We start from the raw sequence: 25,924 nt of genomic DNA, 5'->3' as shown, positions 1-25,924 counted from the left end.
TTGTTAATGTGAACATTATACTTTAAAAATAGTTTATTAAAATGCCACAATAGAAAACAAAAACATAATTTACCATAGTACATGTTTTTTTTTTGTACCCTTCCCTTTGTGAACAATTTCAATATCTCAGTCCAGGCTTTGCTGCTTCCCTGGGTTTAAAGGCATCTCACTTCAGCCTCCATCAGGTAAAATAATACTGAACAGGTCCGAATGCCATGCCAATACAAGCTTATTTTATTACATACAATCAGTTTTCTTTTGATTTGTTTTATTTCTATTGTAAACAATTTTGAAGAACTTGAAAAGCCCAAGTCCACTTTTGGTGAATACTGTAGGTTCCTTTCCACTTTGGTTTGTTTTAACAACTTCCTCCACCCCTTCACCACATCCATTATGAAAAGAAATGAAGACTGGCTCTTTGGCTGGCTGAGATCAACTCGTAGTGTATAAATGCATAAGTTATATATTTATAAGATAAAAGACATATGACACTGAATTGTATACTTCATTCTAACAAACGCACAGCGTTCGCGACTCAGAAAAAAAAACTTTTTTTTATGAAATATCTTTGGAAGTATGAGGAGTTTCTCTATGATAAGGCACAGGTCAATAAAACTCCCCCATCCATCCAGATTTGAGGTCCATTATAATATTCTCATATCATCATAATTCCAGTTTTCCAAATTGCAAAGATGCACCTTTTTTCAGACCATTCCATTTTAGAATAGCAATCAAGTAAAAAGGCTTTTTCCTTTAGTTTCAGTAATGCCATATAAAGTATAATACTGATAGATATGGCAGTTTATATCCAAAGGTATAATACTTAATTTCCCATGTCTTAAAACTTAAACAGCGTCTCTCAGGGTCCATCTCTTCCATCATCAACCGTCTTCCACATAATCTCACCAACATGATTTTTCCCCCCCCTTCCCGAGTCAACGGTCTCTCAGCGCAACTTTCCTGCACTGTCCTGCACTCTCCACTGTCTAAACAAAGCATATCCTCTCCCGGTTTGTTTCACAGTTTACCTGCGTCCCCCTCCACCCCACTCCCACCTCCCCCGTTCTCCACAGAAACAGAAGTTGTTTTCGGCATCACATCTACTCTTTTAGTTTACTCCCTGTTTTCCTTTTCCCCTACGACAGATTTTGATATGTTTGCTTCATTAAATAAGGTAGTTTAATACTCTTAACATATACATAATAGGTAACTGTTCATGCAGCTATGGTTTAGTTTGTGGTGGTGTGTTCACCACCCACTGTAATAGGATTTACATCGCCCATCCCTGCTCACTCATATGCAACAGACATAATCAATTCAATACTTGTTTCCAGTTAAATACTCAATTTGTATTTAATATCAACATCTCATCTCTCTTTCTGTTTATACGTCCTCATTCCTTCTATCCATCCTCTCACACCTTTGTGCCTCCCCATACACTTCAACAACCCCCTATTCTACATAGTTCCCGACCCACTCTGTCTACATTGTTTAACTCCCGCTCGTATACATGTCAGAGTATACACCTCCCAAACAAAAGCTCCCTCCTTTTTGTTTGCCCTTTGTTTGCGGTTCGTCTTCTTCGTCCCTGCTGCTGTATCTACGATGAGAGCGAGAGTCAGCAGCCACCTAATAGTAAGTGCCCAGGTGAGAGGGCATGTGGGCGGCCGGGTGGCGGGCATTGGGGTAGATGCCCCCGGCGGGGGAGTTCCAGTAGGGGTTGGGGGCAGCGAAGAAGCTGGAGGAGGTGACGGGCAAGGCTTGCGGGTGGGGCGTGACGAAGTTCATCTTCTGCTGGTGGGCGTGGTAGGAGCTCATATAGGACAGGTCTGAGGGGTACTTGTACATGGACGACTCTGGGGGGTGGGGCTGCAGGGCCTGAGCGATGCCGTGGAAGTCGAACTTGTAGGCGTAGCGCTTGCCGTGCACCTTGGTCATGATGTTCTTGTCGTAGTAGTAGCGCAGGGCGCGGCTCAGCTTGTCGTAGTTCATGTTGGGCTTGCTCTTGCGCTCGCCCCAGCGCCTCGCCACCTCGTCCGGGTCCGTCATCTTGAACTCGCCATTGGTGCCTTCCCAGGTGATGCAGCTGGAGTTGGCGCTGTCCGACAGGAGCTCCAGCAGGAACTGCCACAGCTGGATCTGACCCGAACCTGGCAGGAGGGAGAGAGACAGAGAGAGAGTGTCAGGGAGACAGGAAGAGAGGTAGAGACATCAACGTCACCAAAAAAAAGAAAATAATTTAATAAAACATTAGCAGCTTGGCAGCGTTGCGCTTAAGACTGCAGCTCTGCTGACTAACTAACTAACACAATGTAGAGCAGGAAATGCCATCCAGTAGGTGTAACCACTTAATCTCCCCCCCAGGAAACACTCCCTCAGTTGTTACTGTAAAGCAAAAAATCTGAGCCCTGCAGTAAAGCAGTTACTCCTCTGTGTTCAATTCAGTCACAATAAGAATAAAAAACACATTAATTTGGATTTCTTTGAACAAGACTGGCAAGATATACTTTATTGAATCCTGTGGGGTAATTTGACCCATCCTAGTAATTTAGGAGCATTTAGTTATTTTATAATCCAGGTACTAACTCCAGATCTGGTCGTGGGCAATGGCAGGAGTACAGCTAACCTGTGTTTTTTTAGTATGGGAGGAAACAGGAGTACCCAGAGTAAACCCATGCGAACACAGAGGGAATGCAAAATCCACACAGGGATTCGAACCCGAACCTCCATCTTGCGAGACAACAGTGCAAACCACTATGATGTAGCTACATTGTTAATGAGTTGTGAATGAGAGAGGTGGGAGGAGAAGGGTCAGACTGGTCAAAGCTGACAGGAAGGTGACAGTAATGCTAATAACCACACATTACAACAGTAATATGCAGAAGAGCATCTCTGAACACACAACGCGTCAAACCTGTAAGTGGATAGGCTGCAGCAGCAGAAAACCTAGTCTAATAAATACCTAATAAAGTGCTCACTGGGTGCATATAATGAGGCTCAGGATAACGGCGGTCTGTATGTAACGTTACAGTACATCAGCGGGCATGTAAGTGTACAGTCACTGGACATGGATTGGGGTCTAACACTCGTGAAAGAGCTGAGCAAAGCATAGAGAGACATAGAGATGTGTGAGGGAGAGAGACAGAGCGAAAGAATGAGTGGGAGACAGAAAAATAGAGAGAGAGAGAGGGAGAGAGAGAGAGTCATATGAAGCAATGGATTACAGGCACGATCGCTCTCCCCACACACTGCCAAGAAGCTCTCATCATGTTTCTGTGACCATGTTATTTTTGAAAGATGATGAAAAGAAGGCAATCTCATCCCACACATCAGCACCTCTCTGATGGGGCAATCTCCAGTGGAGCAACTGTGCAGGTGTGAGCATTCCTGTGGCTCAGTACAGGAGATTCAATCAGCAGCCCCACCAGATCCAATCGGTCAAGTCTCCGCCGGGCAAACTGCGCCCGCTCGGAAGACGCCACCCGGCCCAGGCCTTTTCGCAGAGCAGAACAAATCTGCTGAGGCGGGCTGCTGAGTGCGCACGGAGGGGCACTATCCTCTCTGTCTCCCCCTGCCCCACTCCTCCACTCCCGCACTCCCAGCTACATTTAATACTTGGCATTTAGCAAACACTCACCCAGAGTGCATTACATTTAATATATAATCCATTTATACTGCTGCATATTTACTGAAGCAATTCCCCAGCCATTGTCAAGGGTATTTGGGGGGGGAAAAACCTACGCCCATGATGTTGCAAGCCTGTTTCTCAAATCATGATGTGACCACCCTCCCACCCTTTCCCCAATTCCACTATTGTCCCTCATGCTCTCACTCACCTGCTTTCCTACTCTTCCACTGTTCCCACTCCCTCACTCTTTACTCTTCAGCCCCTCCTTGCCCTCATTCTCTTACTCACCCCCAACTTTCCTCCATTTGCCAGTTCTTCACCCACCCACTCCACTTCTGTCCCACTCACCTGGGTTTGCCAGCCGGCTGCTTGTTGGCCCCAGGATCTGATAGGGATCTGAGGCAGAGAGCAAGAGACACCAAAAGTAGATGTTAGAGCTGTAGTTGCATAGGGCGCAATAATCTAAAAATAAAAATCATACACAACTATATTTAGTGAACCCGAGTCACCTAGTTGAGGTCTCTGTTCTTCTGTTTTGGTCACTATGGCAGGAGGTGGCTGGGAACCTGGAGAGGAAATGGACTCCAGTTACTGGGAGGGAGGGGGGGGTAATCATTTCTGCTATCTGTCAACTCAACATAAAAAGAAAACATTTGCTTCCTGTATTTTTCCATCTTATCAGGCGGTTATCTGTGCCACCTCCAAGAAGAACATAGTGTTCAAGTGCAGCACCTTGTAGTAATCTCCTAGCATAACATCCTCCAAGATGTTGCGTAAATCAACATTGCAGGGTGTGGCCAGTGGAATGGCTGAAAAATAACTTCTTATCAGGCAAGGATATGCTTGACAAGCGCGCACCACTCACCTTTTGAGGAAGACACAGCTTGTGGTGTCCACCCTGACCTTCTCGCTGCTTCATAAGCTAAGTCTGCAAGACAGTAGAAATCCCACTGTTATTATCATCAACCAGCTGCAATAACAAATCCCACCAGCAGAGGGAGGAACGGTCACAAAGTTTCACGGGAGAAGTGGGTACTTCTCTGTGGTTTGCCTCAAAGGATCACGGTAAGAGCAACAGATTTGCAAAGCATTTCATCATCAAATGGGACTCATGAAAAGAGATGCATAAACATTGACACTAGCAATGGGCAAAATACACTGCATGAAAGCATAGCACATAAATACAAAATATAAATGATAGAGTCTTTGAATTGCTTTTAAAAATGACTTCCAGCATTTCAGTGCCAGGTGATATTTTATCTATGTCAGGTAAATACAGGGAAAGTATATTTGTGTATCTTTCCAGCCAGGCTTTCAGGCACATTTCACTTCTTTACAGCGCTATTTGGGTTGAGCAGCACCCACCTGGTCGAGCCTGGACCCGGGGCGAGGAGTCAGGGTACGCTGAGCTGTTGGGGAAAATAAAACTAGCACCTCCTGGTGAAGGAAAACAATATCATTAACAGCAGAACCGAAAAAAACGTTAGCAACTTGGCAGCGTCACGCTCAAGACTGCAGTTCTGCTGACTAAACGAGCACAATGTCGAGCAGGAAATGCCATCCAGTAGGTGTAACGCCTTCATCTCCCCCCCAGGAAACACTCCCTCAGTCGTTACTGTAAAGAAAATAATTAATGTAGAGCCCTGCACTAAATCAGTTACTCCCGCGTGTTCTATTCAGGCACAATGGCAATAAAAATGCATTAATCTAGGTTTCTTTGAACAAAACTGCCAAGCTGCATCACGTTTGATATATTTTTTACACCCCGCCCCTCCCTCCACTCCAACCACAACCACCAGACAAAACATAAACTAATACATGTGTATTGACATCTAAGCATGGCTATAGACACTGTACATAGAATGAGGCACAGAGATAAATAAGTATTTATGTACTGTATATAAGCCTTTTATATACATCAGCGTGTAAGTGGACATGGCTTTGGGGACTAACGCTAGTGAGGAGGGCGAAGCAAAGCGTAGAGAGGCAGAGAGAGGTACTTACCTGTGTTTCGGGCATGCATTAACCGTGGGGAGTTTTGCAAGGCTTTGTCAACATCATCTGAGGTCAAGTGAGGAAGTGGAGCTGAGAAACAAAACATTCTTTTCTTTAGAGGGGAAACCGTACCAAACGAATCGCTCAAAAATAAGCCGATGCAGCCGATGCAGCAGGCACTCAGTGAGGCGGCCATTTCGCTGACAGACGTGAGCCATGAAGCACGGGCCCCTGAGCCACTCTGCCCTGAGATCAGACAGAGGAGCCGCGGCCAGCAGGGCGGGGCGGGGGGTGAGGTGGGCAGGGGGGGGGAGCAGGAGGAACACCGAACACAGAACGCATGGTTGCAGCGGGAGGGCATGACAGTGAGGCTCCGCACCCAGACAATGCCAAATAAGCACCAAGCAAAACAGTCACTTCTGACCACAGTCATTCATGAGCTGCATGCGTCCATAACGGGCCCCGTCCAAACCGAGTCTTGTGAAGCTTGTGTAGGCGTTAAAACAATGAAGAGACCGTTGCTAATGCTAAAGGAGAAAGGGAATGATGGAATGAGATATTTAAGAGATATTAGTCCTTCACCAGTCTGTTGCGGCTCGAATAACAGTTCAAGCCAAAGTTAGAGAGCACCTTAAAGACTCAACTGCCCTGTGTCTGCACGCACACACACAACCAACAACGTTCCTTGCCAACTCACTCATTTTCTCATTACGGACTTAAGCTAACACAAAATCTACATGGGCTTGGGCACTTGCCATGAAACTTATTTTCCTATTCGATGGTACAGTTTTTTTGGAATCAAATTGTGCATGCAGCATCATACTGTGTGTGTGCAGCTATTGCATTGCGAGGTGTGTGTTTGTGTGTGTGTGCACATGCATGTGTGTGCATGCGTGCATACTTGTGTGCGGGTATATATTTCCATGATTTTTATGCCCATATTAACTACTGTCCTGCACACTAAGTCATCTGTACACTTAAATACAGACTAAGCGGTATAGAGCTGCAGGACTTTGACAAATATTTTCTATTTAAACATGTACACATCTGGGCCTGGTGAGTTCTGTCACATGAATTTGTTCATTGTTTTTCATTTTCTGTTGTTGTTTTAATGAAAAACTCAAGGTCTTTCCATGACCATGTTTCCATCCACAAGCAGTCCTGTTGCAGGGGCTTGCTACAAGCCACATCAATTTCATTGTCAAGACCAGAGAAATGGTCATCAGTCAACAACCTCTGAACGAAGCAATGGTCACAATTTTTTTTTTCTGTCTATTTATATTTCCACTGTTTGGGGGGGAAAAAATCAGGGAATGCACTGGGGTCGCTTTACGAAAAACCTGACCTTGAATACATGCAAGTTCTCCATTCTCCATCCTCCATACAAAAAAATAATAATTAAACCCCACAGAGCTGAAGCGAAACCCCTGAGAAATGAGCACAGGCTCTGGATCCAGCTCTGTGTGAAAACACTGCAGATGAAGCTTCGCACAGCCCAGAGGAAGCTAGAGAGGAAGAGGAAGGAGCAGCTCTCCAGATATCTCTCCCCCTCTTTCTGCACCACTTTCTCTCCTCTCTCCAATCATTCTCCTGTAAATATAACCACCAATGAAACAGGGTATTTGTCTGTATAAGCCACATCATGCTAGATTTTACTACAGACTACTGGCCACAGCTCAGTTTGTTCCTGTGTAATCTGAAAAGATGAAAGAGGGCCTCCTTGAATGGGACACCTTAATTTAAGAGTCATGTGACAGTCATCCTTTTCCTGCTGCTAAACAACTCGCCGTGCTCATACAAATGCACCAAAAGTAAATCAAAGTTTTTAAAAAAAGTATACATAACAATAAATACCCACAGTATTCCAAACCAAGACTGAAAACTCCAACACTCAGCAGTTGGCTGACGGAAAGGGCCATATTTTTCCTCTATTTTCCTGAAGCAAAGGTCACAAGTGGACTGTAGGACACGGCTGTATCGTAAATTGAAGTTGGGTTGCAGGAAACACGCAGGGTTTCTGAGGGAGGTCTGGCTCACCAGTGTGTGCTATTTCACAGGCTATCAGGGCAGCAGGCTCTCAGATGTCACTGTGATCATTTGAATAATTTCAGCCAAACTAAACCCTACAGAACCAAACAGCTCAAGTTAGGTTTTGAAACAACTGGTAGCTGGTAGACCAGTTCAGACCAGCTCCCAGCTTGACATGGTTTGACCAGCTCAAGTTATGTTTTGAAACAGTACTAGCTACCAGAACTAGCTGGTTGACCAGCTCATACCCAGCTAGACCACCTTATGACCAGCTTGACCAGCACAATTTTCAAGCTGGTGAAGTTGTATTTTACAGCAGGGAAGGACAGGAAAGAAGGTTCTGAATAGAGTAGGGATAGAGGAACAGCCAAGCGGAGTGGCAACATGCAGACTTCACTCTTCTCTTAATGGATGAAAGCAGCTCAGGTGAGATCTGGTTCTATGGACAGGTGGACGTGATGGGTGGGACACAAGGTGAAGCTGCTCCTGGAGCACAGCGTGTGTGTGTGTGTGTGTGGGTGTGTGTGTGTTGGGGGGGGGGGGTACTTACTCTCTCTGAGGTAGTGGAGGTGGGAGAGTAGGATGTCGGCATTGTAGGAGGGGGTCAGCTGCTGGAAATCCTCCTTGCTCATCTTGCAGAGCTCCTTGCCATCGACGTTGTGAAACAGGGAGAGGTCCACGTCCAGGAGCATGTACTCCTTCACCGCCCACTCCAGCCACTGGCGTACGTGCTCTGACGTCCACAGCGTGGGGTCTGGGAGAAAGGGCAGTGTGGGGGGAAAAGGCTTCTCACTCTTCTTTCTTTTTTCCTCTTTCCCCTTTTTTTCCCAAATTTGGAATCAAAATTTTTGATTCTCAACATTGTTTGTCTTCCCAACCACATCCAGGCAAGAACTGAATTATGAGCCCAATCTATTTTTACTCTATAAGCCACACAGTACTACAGGAGAGGTGCATGTCTCACTGACATAAGCTGATAGCCCATGGGTTTTGGAATGAAGACAATTCAGTAGTAACCTCAACCAATAGTTTATCACGTGCCATAATTTTACTGACTCACATTTTACCAACCACCTATATTTACCATGTGAACTAGATTTGATGTTCATGGCTATTGATTCTGTAACCGATGGTTTATGTGAATTGCACCTTATCTGAACTGTGTTCTGAAACTGTTCAATGACCTTTGTTATGAACTTATTGTACATCGCTTTGGATAAAAGCGTCTGCCAAACACATGCAATGTAATGCAATGTAATGAGCACTGGCTGCCTAAAACACGCCCTACACCTGGCCTTGTTCCGCCACCAATAGAGTGGGCTTTGTTCAGGAGAAACTCATTTAGTGTAACCAGTGCAACCTCTGGCTGACCTAAATTCACTCCACCCTGACACTGTGTAAGTCCCGGCCATAGACAACTCATGTCCTTGCTGAGATTTAGACTGCCGACCAGAACCTATAGCTTGCAATGACGGCAGTTTTATGGACTGGGCCACAAGCAAATGTCATGTAATATTAGTGGTGGGAACAGTTCACAAAACCAAAGTATAAGATGCCATGCCAAACACTCAATAAAATAAGCAACCTCCATTTTGTGCATACACTCCCAGAGTGTGCGTAACACCCTGAGAGGCCCTTAGAGAAAACAAGCTAAAACATATGAAAAACATTGAGAGGTGTGTTATTTTAGTTGAATATAGCAATGCCAGGGTGTAACGTTTCTCCTTTTGTGGAGGAGTGGAGGATATTTTCAGCTCATGATTTTAAGGAGTGGCACAGAGCCAAAGTAAATGAAATTACTCGCGGTGGCACAAAACGCTGCTGGCAGTGTCAGTTCCACTGGCGCTTCTCAGTGATGAGACACAAGCAGGGCAAAGCAGACGCTGAACAGGACTTTTATTCTTTCTTTTCTATTCACTCCCTGAAGTGGTAATGGGTGTTACTTTGAATTATACCTACGTCTTTGCCCTGCAAAAGAAAAAGTGCTGTTTCATTTCTGAGGGAATATCATTAAAATGCTTAACAGGGAAAATACATATTACTGTGCAATACGCTCATTGCTATACATTTCTATAGCTACTGATTTACAAGGCAGCCAGCCTACCAGAGATATAAAAAATGGCAAAAATGGGAGTGAAGTGTCACTTCACTCATTAAACTGGAAAGAATCAGCTCCACAAATGATGGAGTATGTTAATAAGGGATATAATGGATTGATGATCAGTGGATGCTTTCTGGCTGTGCCCAGGAGATTCCCATTGGGGATTCACATGCAAATGGCTAGGAAGCCCACCTCTGTGTAGCATATGGTTATGCCTACATGCAAGGAGGCAGGTGTGCCAGAACCAAGCATCTAAAACTATGAAAGTAAACCTAATGCTACATTATATGAACAGGAATATAATTTTGTTCCTTGGTTTGGAAGAACACAATGCACGTCACTTATGACCTCCCATCAAATTCCAGGGAGCTCTATGCCTATTGTGCTTTTTTTAAATGAAAGGCAAAAACAGGATGTGCTTAACATGTCTCATCATTGTCCTTGTCAACCTTTGGCTGAAAAGGAAGTTGCGCTAAGAGACTGAAACCATTACCCAACCCCCTATCGCTGTGAAAAGTTTGCTATCTAATCCACATAATATGGTAAAACAGCGTTTGTGGAACCAATGGTTGTCACTGCCTAGTAGAAAATGAGTTTCCTACTAGGCAATGCAGCAACATTCTCACATTCTCCGTGTCTGTGGTAAATGTGTTAGTCACATTTCTAACTAAATTTGCAGTCCTCAGAAGAGAAGAACATCAATGATGTTATTAGTGGTAACACCTCCCTGATAGAGGCAGCTTGATCAGAACAAGGTGGTCAGGCCGATAGCCCCCCCCCCCCCTTCCACTAATCTACTGTAAAACAATGTGCAGCTACGCATATGAAAGATCAAGTTTAGTCATGAAAACTGAGAGAGATGCCTCTGTAAGTGTGTGCCTCTGGATAAATTCTGATAAGAATATCTTTTTCTTTTGGCAGAAGTTCATATCCTAACACCCCCACCACCAGTATACCCCCCCTCCCTCTCTGAGTTTTAAGTCTGCCATAGGAAATGGTCTAGACAGGCAGAGCATACGCACAACCAAACACTGCAGCTAGGGTGCTACTGGACAAGAATGAATGCAGGTAAAGCTATTTGATAGCTATTCAAGGTTTCCTCATAACTCTGACTCACCTTCTGATCAAAATGTACAGCTCTGCCAAATATTTACATTTTCTCTCTCTCCATTTCCAGAACATTCTTCCTCTGTCCTCCTTCCCCTCCCTTTCTCTCTCCCTTCCCTTCCCCTTCTCTCTCTTTCCATCCCAGGCATGGGGAAGCTAATCTGAAAATATAAACTAAGCTACCAATTTCATGACACTGGAAAAGGTTAAGCTAAAGCATAGTGACCAATGATACAAAGTAGTTAACTTCATGAAACAAAACACAATGGGGAATGCAATTGAGTTATTTTTTAACTGGTGTTTTTTGCTCAGACCCTTTTTAAATAACAACAAAAATGTGATTAATTCCAATTTTGATTAAGCCACGAAGTCTCCAAGCTATAACAACTGGCTAAAACCTAACCACACTCCCCAAATGATGACATTTGTCAGCTTCTAAAAAAATGTGCATTCAAAGAAAATGTGCCTTCTAAGGAAATGTACTAAATAAATTAGCCGCTACAGTAACTAATGTCATCTCACGGATGGACTGATAGAAAGCTGAGAGGTATGGCGACGGTACTGCAGACTTCATCTTCCCATCCATAACCGTTCACTAATGCTGAGGGAAAAGAGTCCAGGCAGAAAGCACTTGCTGCACACATTGAACTGGCCAGCGGGGAAAGACATGCCAAGTAAAAACAGTTACACAAGCCTATAGGCATTTTTTGCTATTTCGATTCATTTAAAAAACTGAGCTTGTTTCTGCAGTTTAACGGGTGGGATGTAGCTTTGTCCATGCTACCTCGCTACTTGGTTAAAAAAAAAAAACTTGAAAGTAGTTACCACATGCTACTGGGAAAATATAATTAAGCCAGCAGTTCCATCACATGTAATATTGGGGACGGCCTGTAGCGTAGTGGTTAGGGTAAATGACTGGGACACGCAAGGACGGTGGTTCTAACCCCGGTGTAGCCACAATAAGATCCGCACAGCCATTGGGCCCTTGAGCAAGGCCCTTAACGCTGCATTGCTCCAGGGGAGGATTGTCTCCTGCTTAGTCTAATCAACTGTATGTCGCTCTGGATAAGAGCGTCTGCCAAATGCCAATAATGTAATGTAATGTAATGTAATATTGCTACTCCCCAAACAACATCCAGCATCTCTCTCTCTCTCTACCACCTTTGCCCCCCGATGGCACCCTGTGTCCATACTGTCAGAGGTCAGTCCACGGTTTTGGTGAGGTCATTCAGCAAGTGAATGTTCTTGTACCTGCAGGCACAATGACCCTGCGCTCGTTGGTGGTCATGTTGGGGGGTGGGATGTGTTTGTCCTCCACGTAGTTGCCGTAGGTCATGGGAACACCATCGCCCCCACTGGGGCCCTTCCCTCCTTTCCCCACACTGCAATTATCTGGGGGGGTCCTGTACAAACAAGGGTCAGAGGTCATGGAGCAGGATATGTACAGATGTATGACAAAATAACAACACACTTGGAAACAGAATTAGAAAATCATCTATAATCATCAATATGCCATTTTAAAAGCTACAATTATACTGTGCTTCCATTTGTGGGCTTGATTGACAGATCTAAAGATTCACTTTAAACAAATTGTTACACATGTTTACATATGTACATACGTATAACATATTAATATGTCCATGTAACGGACAAAAAAAAAATCTTGGACAGCAGTGCAAGCCTCAATTCATATTTCTAGACAAAGTGGTCTCAGATTTGTATTTCGCTATTTGGATACACTTTAAAAAGCAAGCCTATTACTAACCCAAGGCCCTCCAGTTTATTCATTCATGTATCAAAAGCACATGGGAAAGGGGGATACGGACTGAAATAAATATGAAGGGGAAAATGAGTGCCAGAGGCCCCAGTGAATGACCTCTGTACATTTATCAAGCTGCCGTTATCACGGCTGGTGTATCCCGTGGGCGCGGGAGCCAGATGTTGCGGATTACGGTCGGAATGTCCCATCAGTGTGGATCACCTCTGCCCTGGCCCAGATATGAACAATTTGGACTCTTTATTAGAATCAAAGTCATGTGTCAACCAACTGTTCTGTCTTTCCTGGCCCAGAGGAGGGGGGGGGGACGTACGGACCGGCTCAGCATTTATGGCACACACCACCGAACGATGACAAGTAACGGCTGCTGAATGTCACATGGGGTCACTGCACTGGAGACGTGTAAATGTGACTGCCACTCAACCAGAGAAATGGTCCGATTGGCCAGTCCCAACACATACCATCCTTAATTTCTGAATCAGAAACGGTACGAGAAGGGATCAACGTATCATTATTAAAGGACTTTTTTATAGCAAAACACTGTCAGAAAATTGATTCCAAAACCAGAACCGCAAGGAATGTTTACATAAGACCTGCCCTCACAACCCTGTATCCTATATTTACCTCTCAAACTGTCACATTAAATACATTTCTTTTTCAATTTGGTGAAAACAGCCTCTCTGAGAAAGAATGGAATGTGTCCTTTGACCATTTTGCAGATACTGCAGTAGGAAAACTGGGCACATGATATTAGATAGGAGTCTGACATTAAATACAAAACCAGGAGAAACATCCGGGAGCATAAAACTTCAGTTCTGCATCCAGAACAGCTCAATAGTACAGAACACCAGTCAAGAAGTTTTATGATACAGTATTTAAGAAGAAGGATAACATTTGCAGACACCCTTTATTTGAGCCACGTCAGTTAGATTTCCAGAATTGAATTACGATTCAGTCATGGAGAGCAGAATGTTGACTCCTGTAGCCTTATGTAATAAGTGTAACTTTACATGAGAGAGAGAGATACTTTTAACCCTCAGAAATCCAATAACTGATATCTTGGGCAAAACTGTTTCCCCCTTCAAAACATTCAGCAATCCTCTGATCCTCAGTGCTGGCTACATTCAGGTCAATTACAGACAAACTCCATCTGGTTCTTGTAATGTTTCTGTATTTGTTCTGTATGTTTTCATGTTTATTCTTGTTTATGATTCATTTCCCATAGTACCTGGTTTATGTTTTCCCATTACAGTTCTCTATTGTCCTCCCCTGTTATGTCTATGTCTGAATGTTTATCAGTCTAGTCACTCCCCTGTCTGCGTGCCCCACTATTCGGGTGGTTACGGTAGTTTTTCGGGGTTCAACATTTTTTCTAAAACTTCCTGCTTTTTCTTGATAGTTAAATGTTGTAAAGCACGATTCTTACTAACTACTACTAATCTAGGTTTTGTACAGTACTAATCCGATTAATACACTTACTGTCTGTCTAACTAACTAACTAACTAACAATCACTTTTATTGGGTAGTTTAGAAATATTCACGAAACTAACTCACTAACGCTATCTCTTAGTATTTCTGCACTGTTCTATAACTCCGCCTCCCTATGCTATCCCTGATTACTCGTTTAGTTTCAGCGAAGTGTTCGCACCTGTCTCTAACTATCACTACATCTTCTAACTATGCAAATGTCTACTCCCTAATCCGGAGCCGTATGTTTTGCATGTTTTGTTTCATGCATCCAGTCCGCGTTTTCGTCTCCCTCCCGTTATTATGTTATTACCCTATTGTGTTTCCCCACCTGTTGTCCATTTGTTTAGCCCACCTTTTCCTCTGCCCCGCCTAGATTGTCACCTTCCCTTTTGTATTTAAACCTCAGTCTCAGTATGCTTCGTTGTCAGAACGTTGATCTTGATAAGTGCCGATTGTTTGTAAGCCTTGTTATAGAGATTCTTGAAAGACACCCCTTTGCCTTGACTTCGACTTTGCTTTTGCCCTGCTGTACCTTCGCCCTGTGATTTTCTGGATTTTGACCTCTCGCTTGTTTTTTCGACTATTCTTTTGCTTTTCGTTTTTGGCTGTGTTTTGGATCTCTTGGCTTGTGACTACTGACATTAAAACTACTCTTTTGGATTATCCTGTGGTCTGCGTCTGGGTTCCCTGGACCCCTGAACAGTTCTATTGCAGAATCTGTATACAAAGTGATTTATTCGATCAATAATGGCCCCCAAAACATCCTGAACCGAGTACACTCTGCCCATTTTTGTCAGTGGCATTCAGAAATACTAAAGGCTGGATACTTTTATTTACAAATATTTCTCATGGTACATTATATTGCAACATGACTTTTTCTCAGCTGGTTATTAGTGGCACAACTAAAAGTGGACACAGACCTCTACCCGTAATCATCATAACAAGCATCCCACGGAAGCATAATTCATTTTATTTAGATGTTTGAAATTAGCTTCCATTTAATCAAAATAGGTTATTATCCTAACATAATTATCATGAGAGAGAGGCAGAGAAATTATGCTGTAAATCATTTGATATGAATTTATACACAATTCAATGATGGGACCTTATCTGAATAATATGAAGAAGAAAGATGACCATTGAAGCCCATTGAACATTCAAGTAAATGGCTCTATGTACTGTATATTATACTATTTGTATTAGCACTAAACATAATCAGAATTTAGAAAAGTACAATAATAATGATACAGGTCAAATACTTTCCAAAAAAGAAAACATGGCAGTCATGGACAGGCAGCTATATTGTCTGAACATTTATAGTAAATCTGAAACCACTTACATTTAGGCAAGAATAAGTATTACAGGTCAAGGTTACAAACAAATGTTTTATTTTTGCAACTGTTGGTCACTGAGGGCAGTAGTGAACACAGTGGCATTATGGAACATGTCATTAAACAGCTTGTAAAATTTCTCCTTTTAGGCATATTCAGTATATAGTCTAACACTAAACTAGTCTATAGATACAAATGGTTCATTAGCAGTGACAAGGAAGAGGGTAGAAGTTCAATAGTGTATGATGAGACTGTGGGTGGGATTGGCAGATGGGTCTAATTTTAAACAATAATATAATGAGTGATTGATGTACATCACTTTAACCACTTTCTACTAAAACAAAAGTATTCACACCACATCACAACACTACTAATGACTGCACTCACAGCTTATGTAATCAATTTCTGCTTGGTTGTGTTTTTCAGTTGGGGCAGACCCCCTAATGTGTACTGCATGCTTCATAAATATATCTGACACATATCTGTAAGTATATTCATAATGCCAAAAGTGACACACAAGTAATTAATCTGTGAAAATAATTAATGAATTTGAAATATAGTATTTATTTTTGCTGGCCAAAGCACAACTGGTTCTGATCAGAAAATTTTCACTTTATAATTTTTTTGTCATTCCTCCCAGAGTGAATCACCATAGCCATACCACAAAACAGTGAGCGAAACATTGCACATGGCAGAATATTCAGTGTCAATTCAACTCTAAGAGTGCACTTGAGTTCACACAGGTTAGAAGGTACTCTGTCAGGTTTGACTCTTCTCTATAGGTGGTCATGTGACCTCCCTGCCCTCAGATTAACTGCCGTATCAGAAATAGGAAAGCGCTCAACAGAATAAAAACGTTGCGCAAACTGAGCTAATTCTTCTTTTTTTTTGGCAGCCACACAGGTCAGTGGGGAGTCCTGCCACTGCAGGCTGCCTCTGAAAGCCAGATAAACCAGTAGAGAGGAGGCCCTGGCAGGAGCAGCCTAAATTGGCACACGTGGTCACACACACACGCACACACACAAACACACACGTGCGCACACACACACACATACCTGTGCGCACACACACAAACACAGACACACACACACACACATGCGCACACACACACACACACACACACACACAAACACACATGTGTGCACACACATACACAAACACACACACATGCATTCACACACACACATGTACGCGCACATACACAAACACACACACATGTGCGCACACATAGACAGTGTTTGTGTATGTGTGATAAGCATGATAAGCATGCACACGCACACACACACCCATTAACAGCGGCCTCCTCAACCTGCAATGCAAAAGCTGCTTTGTTCATTGTTCTCCAGTTTACTTTGCTGATGAATCTGCCACAAAAAGGAGGCAACTCCCAAAAAGGGAATTTGTGAACTCCCTGTGCACGGTCCTTTGCACGGGGACTGTAGTGGGACACTGATTACATCATGCCCAGCCAGGGCCTGGCTTCAGCACCTCTCTCATTAGCCTCTCACTTCCACGCACAGCCTCAGCTCATTAACACAAACATCCATGCATACAACAGGCACTCACATTTCATACCCACAAATTAGACATTTATTAAAATCTTCAATTCAGCTCTAATAGGCTGCCTAGCAAGTATAACAATGCTCTACAGTATGTATGATTGGAGCCTCATTTAGTCCTCCTCCTTGACTTCAGGCTATTTCAAACTCCATAAACGCCAGCGACTTCCAAAGTAGAAAGTAGAAGCAAAATGCCTTCTACTTTCCTGAGGCAGTTGAGTTGACCGTGAGCGGAAATATTCTTCATTCCGTGCGACAGCCTGCTGTCCTGATCTCCCGTCACATTTGGCAGCGAAAACAGCGTCTCCTTCAGGCATCGCGCCAGCGAAGACACGTCTGCGCGTTGGAAGATGCCATAAAACCGCTCTGTAAATCTTAACTTGCGCTCTGACTCCACGCTAATTGGAACAATCTTTCCTGCATCCCACCACCAGATGAGCGAGCATTACAGCGGCGTCTGTTGCCCGGCACGTTCCAGTGGGGGATGGGGGGACGGGACTGGGGTTTTGGTGGATTGTGACACGTTATAAATATTTTGACAGTGGCAGTCCTTCTGTTTGAGGGGGCCAGCTGCTTTCAGTTTGGACTCCCATTGCAGATTTCACTTCTTGTTTGGGGTTCAGGCAGCATTGTATGAGCTCTCCCCTCTCCCCATCTCCTCTACTGAAAGACAGTTTGAGCTCCCAGTGTGCTTGGCTGGCCAACAGGCCACCGACTGTTCCAGAAGGGCAATACCCTCATGATTAATAGGCAACTTCAGCTGTAAACAGCAGTTCTCTTAACTGACAGCACCACGTTAGATTTCTTTTCCTGTGGCTCTTAAAATATTTATGTTTCGAGTGTAGGTTTCAGGCACAACAGTAGGCCTGCTTCACCCCCTGGCTACAGAAGCAAAATGGGACAACAAAGAGGGAGTTAGGGGTCACAGTCATCTGTCTGTCAGTCTGTCAGTGCATGCTGTACACCAGGGACCCCAAACTCCAGTAATGTTTGTGGTTTCGTTTCTATCTGCAATCCATCTAGGCCTTGGAAACTGGGTGTGTGGGCTCTTCAGCTGATCAGCAACATAAATTAAGCACTTAAGTGGTGAAAAGTAAAAAAAAAAACAGTTGTCAGTATAGCCAGCTATGATCTGAGTTTGAAATTCCTGCATTACTCTCTATAGATGGCCCTGTCAACAGTCCTGTTTTACGCACCCCAACATTGTGCACTATCAATAACCGCATACAATGGTGTTCACCTACTCATTCCACTCTAGCCAGCACCCAGCAAGCCTGGAGCCCAAACCGGCAGAGAGCCAGCTGTGCCCCTCAGTGAGTGAGACGGGGTGAACCCACCTGGAGCCGTTGACCTGGCCAGCGTTGCACTCCATCTTGATGGTGACGCGGGCGGGCGGCTGGGGCAGCCAGTCCTGCTGGTGGACCCGCGGGCTCATCTTGGCCGCCTGCCCGTACTCGCTGGCAGACGCCGCCGTCATCTCCGTCTTGGGATGGAGCGGCGTTCCGTAGGCGCACTCGTAAAGCGACTGGTCTTCACTCACCACCGACAACGCTTCCTGCACAAAATGGAGGACAACACTTCCTTTCATTTTCTGCCACACAGTATCCCCATTATGCCTTTTACATACGCCACAATTCTGCGCCATTAAACTCAGCTTTTCTACACAAAGTCAGCATCATTGGTTTTCCCACTGCAGGGATTTCCTCAAATTGCCTTCAGTGAATATGCAATCTGTAACTTAAACACCCAAATCCAGGATTATTGCTACAGTGCCAGTGTGTGAAACTGGAGAGCCGATTCTAGCATGTAAAATAGCTCCATCCATCTGTTACAGGATCTTATTTCCTGTCAGTGCCCTGTTGCCAGGGTGCCTGACAGCCTAACTCAGAAGTGTTTGGAAACGAGTAAGTGCATTCACTCATAAGAGAACCAAAGACCCACCTAATTATTGGATTACTGTGTCCAGTACCAGACCTCTGGGACAATATGCTTCACTGTTACACAACTCAGCTGGCAGGCAGCTAAAAGGCATTATGGGTAAGCAAACTGTAAACACCAGGCCTGGCGCGCGTAGAGGAAGCCTGTATAATTTTAAAACCAAATCTTTTGTGTAAACTTCACTCCAGAGGATAAAACCACAACTGACCATTTTAAAATGATTTTCATCAATCATATTAAGGAACAGTGACATACTTTTTCATTATGCTTTTTTGCCCCTTCAGTCTGTACTTACTTCACAAAACAGATCTAACAAGAGTTTAAACAGGACATGATCCTCATAGAAATACCTTTGGTCAGAGTTGGCCACTGTGTTTAGTGGCACAGCATTGCAGAGTGCTTGGAGTTGGCCAGAAAAGAGAATCAGAAGATGTGGTCCTCCTCTATAGCTTGGTAGAGTAGGACCACATTGCAAACCACAGTCGTGCAGATATCGCAGTTTCTGGATTTTGGATATCCTCTTCTAACCACCTTAATCGAGTAATTTCTAACCAATGTGTGTATACAGTACATCATCCATAAGGTGCATCTTTTCCTATGTCTGAAATATCCAAATCACCCCAAAAAACTCCAGAAATAACAAAAATGTCAGACATTTAAAATACTTTAAAATGTGTTGCGTGATTTCCAATGTTTCCCTGTAATTTCCCTGTAGTTCCTTTATTTTGAGGCTTTCTCAGAGTAACGTGCAACCTATGGCAAAAACATGGAAAATAGGGGATTAATGGAAAGCTAGAACACTATAGGCATGGTGTTCCTGCATATAGAGCTGTAGCTACAGTGACCTCCTCATGTGTCCAATTCAAACACATTTCCCCAGATATCATTTTGCTCAGTGCTAATTCCTCAGGTCTTAGGTAGCATTTTCTTGCAATTTAATAACTTTCCCTGCGTCAAAAATGTTGACATATCAGAGGATACGATAAGCAAAGTAACATTAACCACATCACCGCCCAGACAAATAACAATTAATCCAGGAAAACTACCATATTCTTTTAGCAGCTTCCATTTTCGCCAAATCGAAAGTTTAAGCCGTAGTCGAAGTGTTGAAGGCATTTTCTGAAAAGGGAGAGCTTGATCCCTTCCTATGAGGGGCCCTAGCCAATCCCTCTCCGCCTCTCTCTCTGTGCAGGAAAACTCAATATGGCGCAGGCAGCTGCCTGCTCCAGCCCTTCCTGATGACAGGTCAAGAGGCTGGACTGGGATCAGTTGGAGGAAAGGGAAGCTTTGTCGGAAACCAGATTAATCTAGTGGCCACTGTTCCTCCCTGATATGTCAGCTGCAAAACGCATTATTGAACCGTGGGGCAATTAACCTTCACCTGGAAGAACTGCAGAAGGACTGCATGCATAAGCTAGGTAGTGTGTCATTGGACAACGGCTCAAGTTATGTTTTGTTCCTCCGCCCAAAAAAAAACCATGAACCACACCCACTTCAGGCATGTCCTGTAAGAACATGAAAGGACTCCAAGAATGCTGAATGAAAGGGGCTCTCAGCCTACCTCAGACCACCAGTGGTCTGAAGTTCATCTAACGCCGTGTACAGCCTGGTCTAGAATATTCCAATGGTCTCTGCTTCTATGTCAAGGAAGGCCTCTTTACCTTTGATCCTACAGAAGAGGATTTGAAACGAGGATTGGAACAATAACCGTATGTCACCAAACGTCCACAGGAGTGGTTTGTTTATGTCTTCATTGTTCATTGTGTAGGATCTCTACAGAAAGCCCTATTGTGATTTTGATAATTACTCCCAAACTACGCACGTAAAAGTATTCGGAAGAATCTTTTTTGGATGATTTCCGATTCAGAGAAGGACATCAACGCAACATATGATAGTAAATTCCATCTCACTTCAAACATTGCTACGATCAGTAAAGGCACGCTTTAGCGAGTGCCGTACATTTCAGAACTTTCCACTTCGGGACATTATTTGCATCAAAGGCGAACTGGAGATTGTTCTAGCGGCCTCAGCCAAAGAAAGCAAACACAGATTTAGGAGGGGAAAAAATGTGGTGACCAATTTTCCTTTTTAACACCCCTACCCTGTCTGGGTGATGGACGAGCGTGAGCGGGCTGTGCATGCAGAGGTGCGCAGTCAGGGAGGTCTTTCTGCTGCTCCGTTCTGCCGCAAGCTCCTCCCAATCCGCTTTTCATCCAAACCCGTTTCTCCCCGAATCACTGTACACCTCACAGATTCCCAGAGCTCTACCTCCTGCCTGCCCCCGCTCTGGCTGCCTTTCATTAACCCCCTTTAACCACCCCAGAGGCTCCCTCATCCATCGCATGTTATCTCCAGTGTCACACAAAAACCTTGCGTGTCCAAAAATATTCTTAACAAAAGCAAAAAAAAAAAAAAAAACTTATTTTCCCATTTACCAACATAGTATTATGGTTTAGTCATGTGGGTTTCTGTACCAGTTTTCTTAGTTCTTAAGTTATGTCGTGTTGACTGTAAGTCGAGCTGGATGAGCTTTCAATCGAGTATGTGTCAAAAAGTCAAATGGCAAAATATGGACATATGGGTTTTTTTCATGAGGGACAAGATACTTTCAGTCAGCTGCAATTTATATACAGATGTTTTCTGATGAGGTATTTTGCAGTACTTAAAGATAGAAATTAAGTGGCGCTTTTGGGTCTCAAACAAGCAACCTTTTGGTTAGCCAGTTCCTTAATCACTACTCTGCGCTGCAACCCTCCTTGTAATACAGTACATATGCAATTTACCAGCTTCTGAGAGAGCAAATCTGCACAGCTGCTCTCTTAGCAATGCACTGTTGCCACTCTGTAGGACATACATAAGCTTCTCTGCGCTAATGATGCAATTCTGCCAAGCTAAATGGCCAATGAAGCTGCAATTATCATAATGAATCCTTATGTGCCGAACAACTGCATCACAGAGACCTCCTGAGGATGTGAAGAACGTCAGTACTGCCAGTTCCTTTCTGTTAAAAAGGGGCACTTAAAACCTCAAGCAGGGCAATGCTGTACCATGCAGCTGTTTGTTCAATTCATAGTACAGTAAACTGTAACATAGTTCACCGCGTGAATGATCGGACCACTATTTTCTATAAATCCTTATCCACAGATGAATGTGGCTACAGCATGAAGCCTTAATTTCCCCCCACATTCTACCTCTTTCACTTTGTTATATTTCAGTCTATTTATTTACTAAGCACTTTATAGAGACTGTTTAGGTGACCCTACAGCTCTACCCTAGTCACTGCTCGGAAGGACCACCAGGCATTCAGTCATACAGATTTGCAGGGAAGGCACCCTCTTCTCGGTGTGGCGGGTAGCAGACAGGAAACGCCTTCTTAAAGCATTTCCTGCATTGAAAGTTCCCGACAGAGCTGATATCAGTGGGCAGGGAAATACTCCTCTGTGGGAGTTTTGATTCGAGCTGCTTCTGAAGGCCTTAAAATGCTTCACCCCCTTCTCTAATGGAGGAGAACAGGGGAAGAGGAGCACATCCTGTTACATGGAGCACAGAAAGGAACCCCTAGCAACTTAAAACGTGAAAACAGGCAACTCAGCCCATTTAGGTGCTAAGTCAGGCTTTAATTAAAACACAAGGGCCCTCTCATGATCATTCGCCCGCTCTATCAGTGGACTTGAAAGCACACAGTGCAGGCCTCACTTGGTTCTCCTTTCCTGCTGGGTCAAATTTCATTTTATTCTACACCTGACAACATTTTATTCTATCGCTGACAACAAAATTTTATACTGCCCTTTCACTCTCTCTCGCTGTCACTTTCATCTTTGGGTCATTGTGATTCCACAGAGCAAAACCCTATTTTCATGCTATACGAACCATTTAAGAATTTCTGGGTTTCCTTAAAGGACCCCACAAGTTTAGTCAGGATGAATAGACTTTGTGGTCCTTTGAGATATTCACTCAAATTTTCCCAACAGATATTTGGGAAAAAATATTTTCTTGTAGATAAATACTGTGCTTCTAAATCATGTACATGAGAAACAATGAGTCACATGAGAATTGCTTTCCTCCAATTGAAATCATTTACTGTAAAATTAATTTGACAAATTCCGATTGTGAGTTCACCTTGTAACGAGAACAAATTAGACTGTTTTGCAGCCCAGAGGTGTTGAAGGATTGAAAAGAGTTGTTGATGGAGAATGGCAACCTGTTAGAGAAGCACAGTGTTTAACAGGGTCTGAAAGGGGGCAGTCGGGAGACGGGGGACAGAGAAATAATAATCCTGCAATATGATCATTTTATCCCTGACTCTGGTTACAACAATGCTCTGCACTGCGCAGCCCTGGAGTGTGTGTAGAAGGTCAGCAACCCAACAGCAGGGTGGATCCTTCCCTGGACTTCACTGAAAAATGTAGCATAGCTAAGGCCTGTGACGTCCTGGACACTTATTACCACAATGCTCTTGAAATCTGGGCTTCATAGTTGTGGGTGGTCCGAGAAGGTACTGTAGGGGGGGCCTTGGCTGAGACTTGCTTTGCAATGACTATATATACATTTGGAAAAATATTTTCAAATATAAAACCTTTTTTTCAAAAACAAAAATATAACCCTTTTTAATTTATGATGGGGTTCCCTGGATGCATTTGAGCCTGGGTGGTGGTCCCTGGATCAGAAAAGGTTCCCCTGGTCTAGTAGTACATTTTCACAGTGAGTACAGATTGACAAGAGAACACTGGTAGTCTTGTTCACAGTCTCATTACTGTTAAAGGGCTGTGTCGAGAATTGGCAATGAATAAAAGAATAATTGGGCTTTCAGATATTTGAATCAATTCGTTTTTTTGTTTTTTTTTCATACTAAGAAAAAACAATGTGTCAATTTGCATTAGAGTTGTGATTGTGTCCCCTATTTCCTGTCTCATTGGCATGACAACAACATATCGAGTACAAGCCTTACAGCTTGCATTGATAAGATACTTAACATCCATAACATAATATGCAGGACACATCTTCTTGTCATCCTATCAAAATAGTCTACTTATATGCATGCTTGTCCACTTTGCTTTCAAGGATTTACATAGGACTTTTCAGTATACTGTTAAGGCCTGTTACTTGAGAATGTCAAAAGAAATTACATTAAACACTGGACCAATATACTAGACCAGACTCAACTTACTCTACAGCAGGGTGTCTTTTCATAAGCATCAGAAATACTTTGCATCTTTTCGTCTTGTCTGAAGTTGCCAGGAAAGGTAATGCCTAACCCTTGCAATTCTCTCCGTTACTGTAGCAGTTTTAAAAGTTTGACTGAGAATTATGCAAACATGGTGTAGAAATTCTACCATAGTAGATTCTGTAAGATTTACATTCTACATAAAATCTGAACTCTTCTGAAATCACTTTCAACCAGTAGATGAGCTTCCTCAATAATTTATGCTCGTTAATTGAGCTTGATAATTTGATTGCTGGTTTTATGTTGGATTCTTAACATTCATTCTTTAAAGAGTAAAACTTTATTCTCAAAGATGACTGTTCATTGGCATCTCTTCAGTAAATACTAAGAAACAAAAAAAGGGAAAGAGTAAGTTTAACTTGCCTATACTCTGCAGGGTTTACAAACAGAGATCTGAGTTGTTTCTCCCTGGAAGCACAAGTCAACCATGGCCATAGTCCAAAAAAAATGAATTGCACAAAAAAGAAACGAGCTCCTTTTTCAAAATATTTGTATCAAAGCCACTGAATTCTCCATTGTGGTGTTTACAACTGAAGCCAGTGAGACAGATGATTATGTAATTATGGCTGCCATGGCAGGTTGCTGCCTTTTGTTTTATTGTTTGCGCGGTGTTTAAGCTCTCGTAAACATCTTTGTTCTGCGGAAGACGGGCACATGGAACTCAGCAAAGGTCAAACCGCAGGCTGGCAGACTTTTGCCCATCAACAAGTGGGCTTCAGTAACACAAACCACCACAATTCATTCAAAAGATCCAACTTAGACTCACTTCATACCAAACATCATATACAGTATGTTCTGGTGCTTGCTCTATTACATGAGAGCTGACAATTTTTAGTAAGGAATTTTCAGTAGGGAAGCAATAAATAATGTGTGTTTAACAGAAAATTTTCCGAAACATTACTTTATCTTCCAATAAAATCTACAATTTCTATAGCCTTAAATTTTAAAATATTGTATTATCCTAATTATACAGAATAATTTATAAATAACAAATCCAAAAAATTTTCCATTTTGTCCACATTATACTGTATAATAGCTACAAATTCATCAGCTCACAATGGCCACATTAATTCTGAGAAAAATGACAAATCCTTAAAACATGAAATTATGGAAGGTTGTGTATGCATAATCCTTATGATACGCATACTCAGTGTCCTCGGTACAATGGATGAATTCCAACAAGGATATTCAGTAGATCTATTTTGTTCCCTAGGATTCTCCTGCTCCTCAATATCTCCTCAACATCTGAATGAGGTACCATTTTCACGATCCTCTGAAGAACTCTAGACTGTTGTAGTAGGAAAAAGGAAATTTACAAGGCAACGAAAAAGGAAATCTTGTCGCACTGTTCTGGCAAAAGGGTGTTACCCGTTTCCCAGTGAAACTGTTCTCCATAGAACTCCACGAAAGCTCCCCAGAACAATGACGAACAAATTCAACAAAAAGATATTTACAAAGTAGCCAGGGTCTCAGGCCCCTTACCTTTATGGTGCTTGCCATTCTCGATCAGGACTATCGATCGAGTCCCGTTGTAAATACAGTCAACTTATTTTCTCTTTTTTTCTGGAGCTCAAACAGGCAAAGGTTCTATCAGCGTTGTTTGGAGCGGATGAGATTGTGCTAACTTTGGGAAGTGAAGTCAGCCAATGGCAGGAAGAGGTTTCTATTGGTTCTGGCCACTGCAACTCGAAGAAACAGGATATTTGGGAGCGGGGAGATAAGGAGGGCTAAAAACAATGTTGTTATTCTGGATGATGTGTGTGATG

At 43.2% G+C, this 25,924-nt stretch overlaps 1 protein-coding gene across 1 annotated transcript; it reads right to left on the bottom strand.

Moving 5' to 3' along the window:
* Positions 1-25,924, bottom strand: erg (ETS transcription factor ERG). The gene is made up of 10 exons (XM_061247696.1): positions 25,641-25,924; positions 18,334-18,551; positions 12,111-12,262; positions 8,202-8,405; positions 5,633-5,713; positions 4,994-5,065; positions 4,494-4,556; positions 4,138-4,194; positions 3,977-4,024; positions 1-2,150 (listed from the first exon to the last, which is right to left on the bottom strand). Exons 1-10 carry the CDS (start codon positions 25,656-25,658, stop codon positions 1,630-1,632), a joined length of 1,434 nt encoding a protein of 477 aa, XP_061103680.1. The 5' UTR covers positions 25,659-25,924; the 3' UTR covers positions 1-1,629.

Source organism: Conger conger, chromosome 7 (assembly GCF_963514075.1).
Source record: "Conger conger chromosome 7, fConCon1.1, whole genome shotgun sequence".
In the NCBI taxonomy this organism is placed as follows: domain Eukaryota; kingdom Metazoa; phylum Chordata; class Actinopteri; order Anguilliformes; family Congridae; genus Conger; species Conger conger.
The sequence above is the reverse complement of the archived record's forward strand: the minus strand, read 5'-3'. Positions and strand labels throughout refer to the sequence as shown.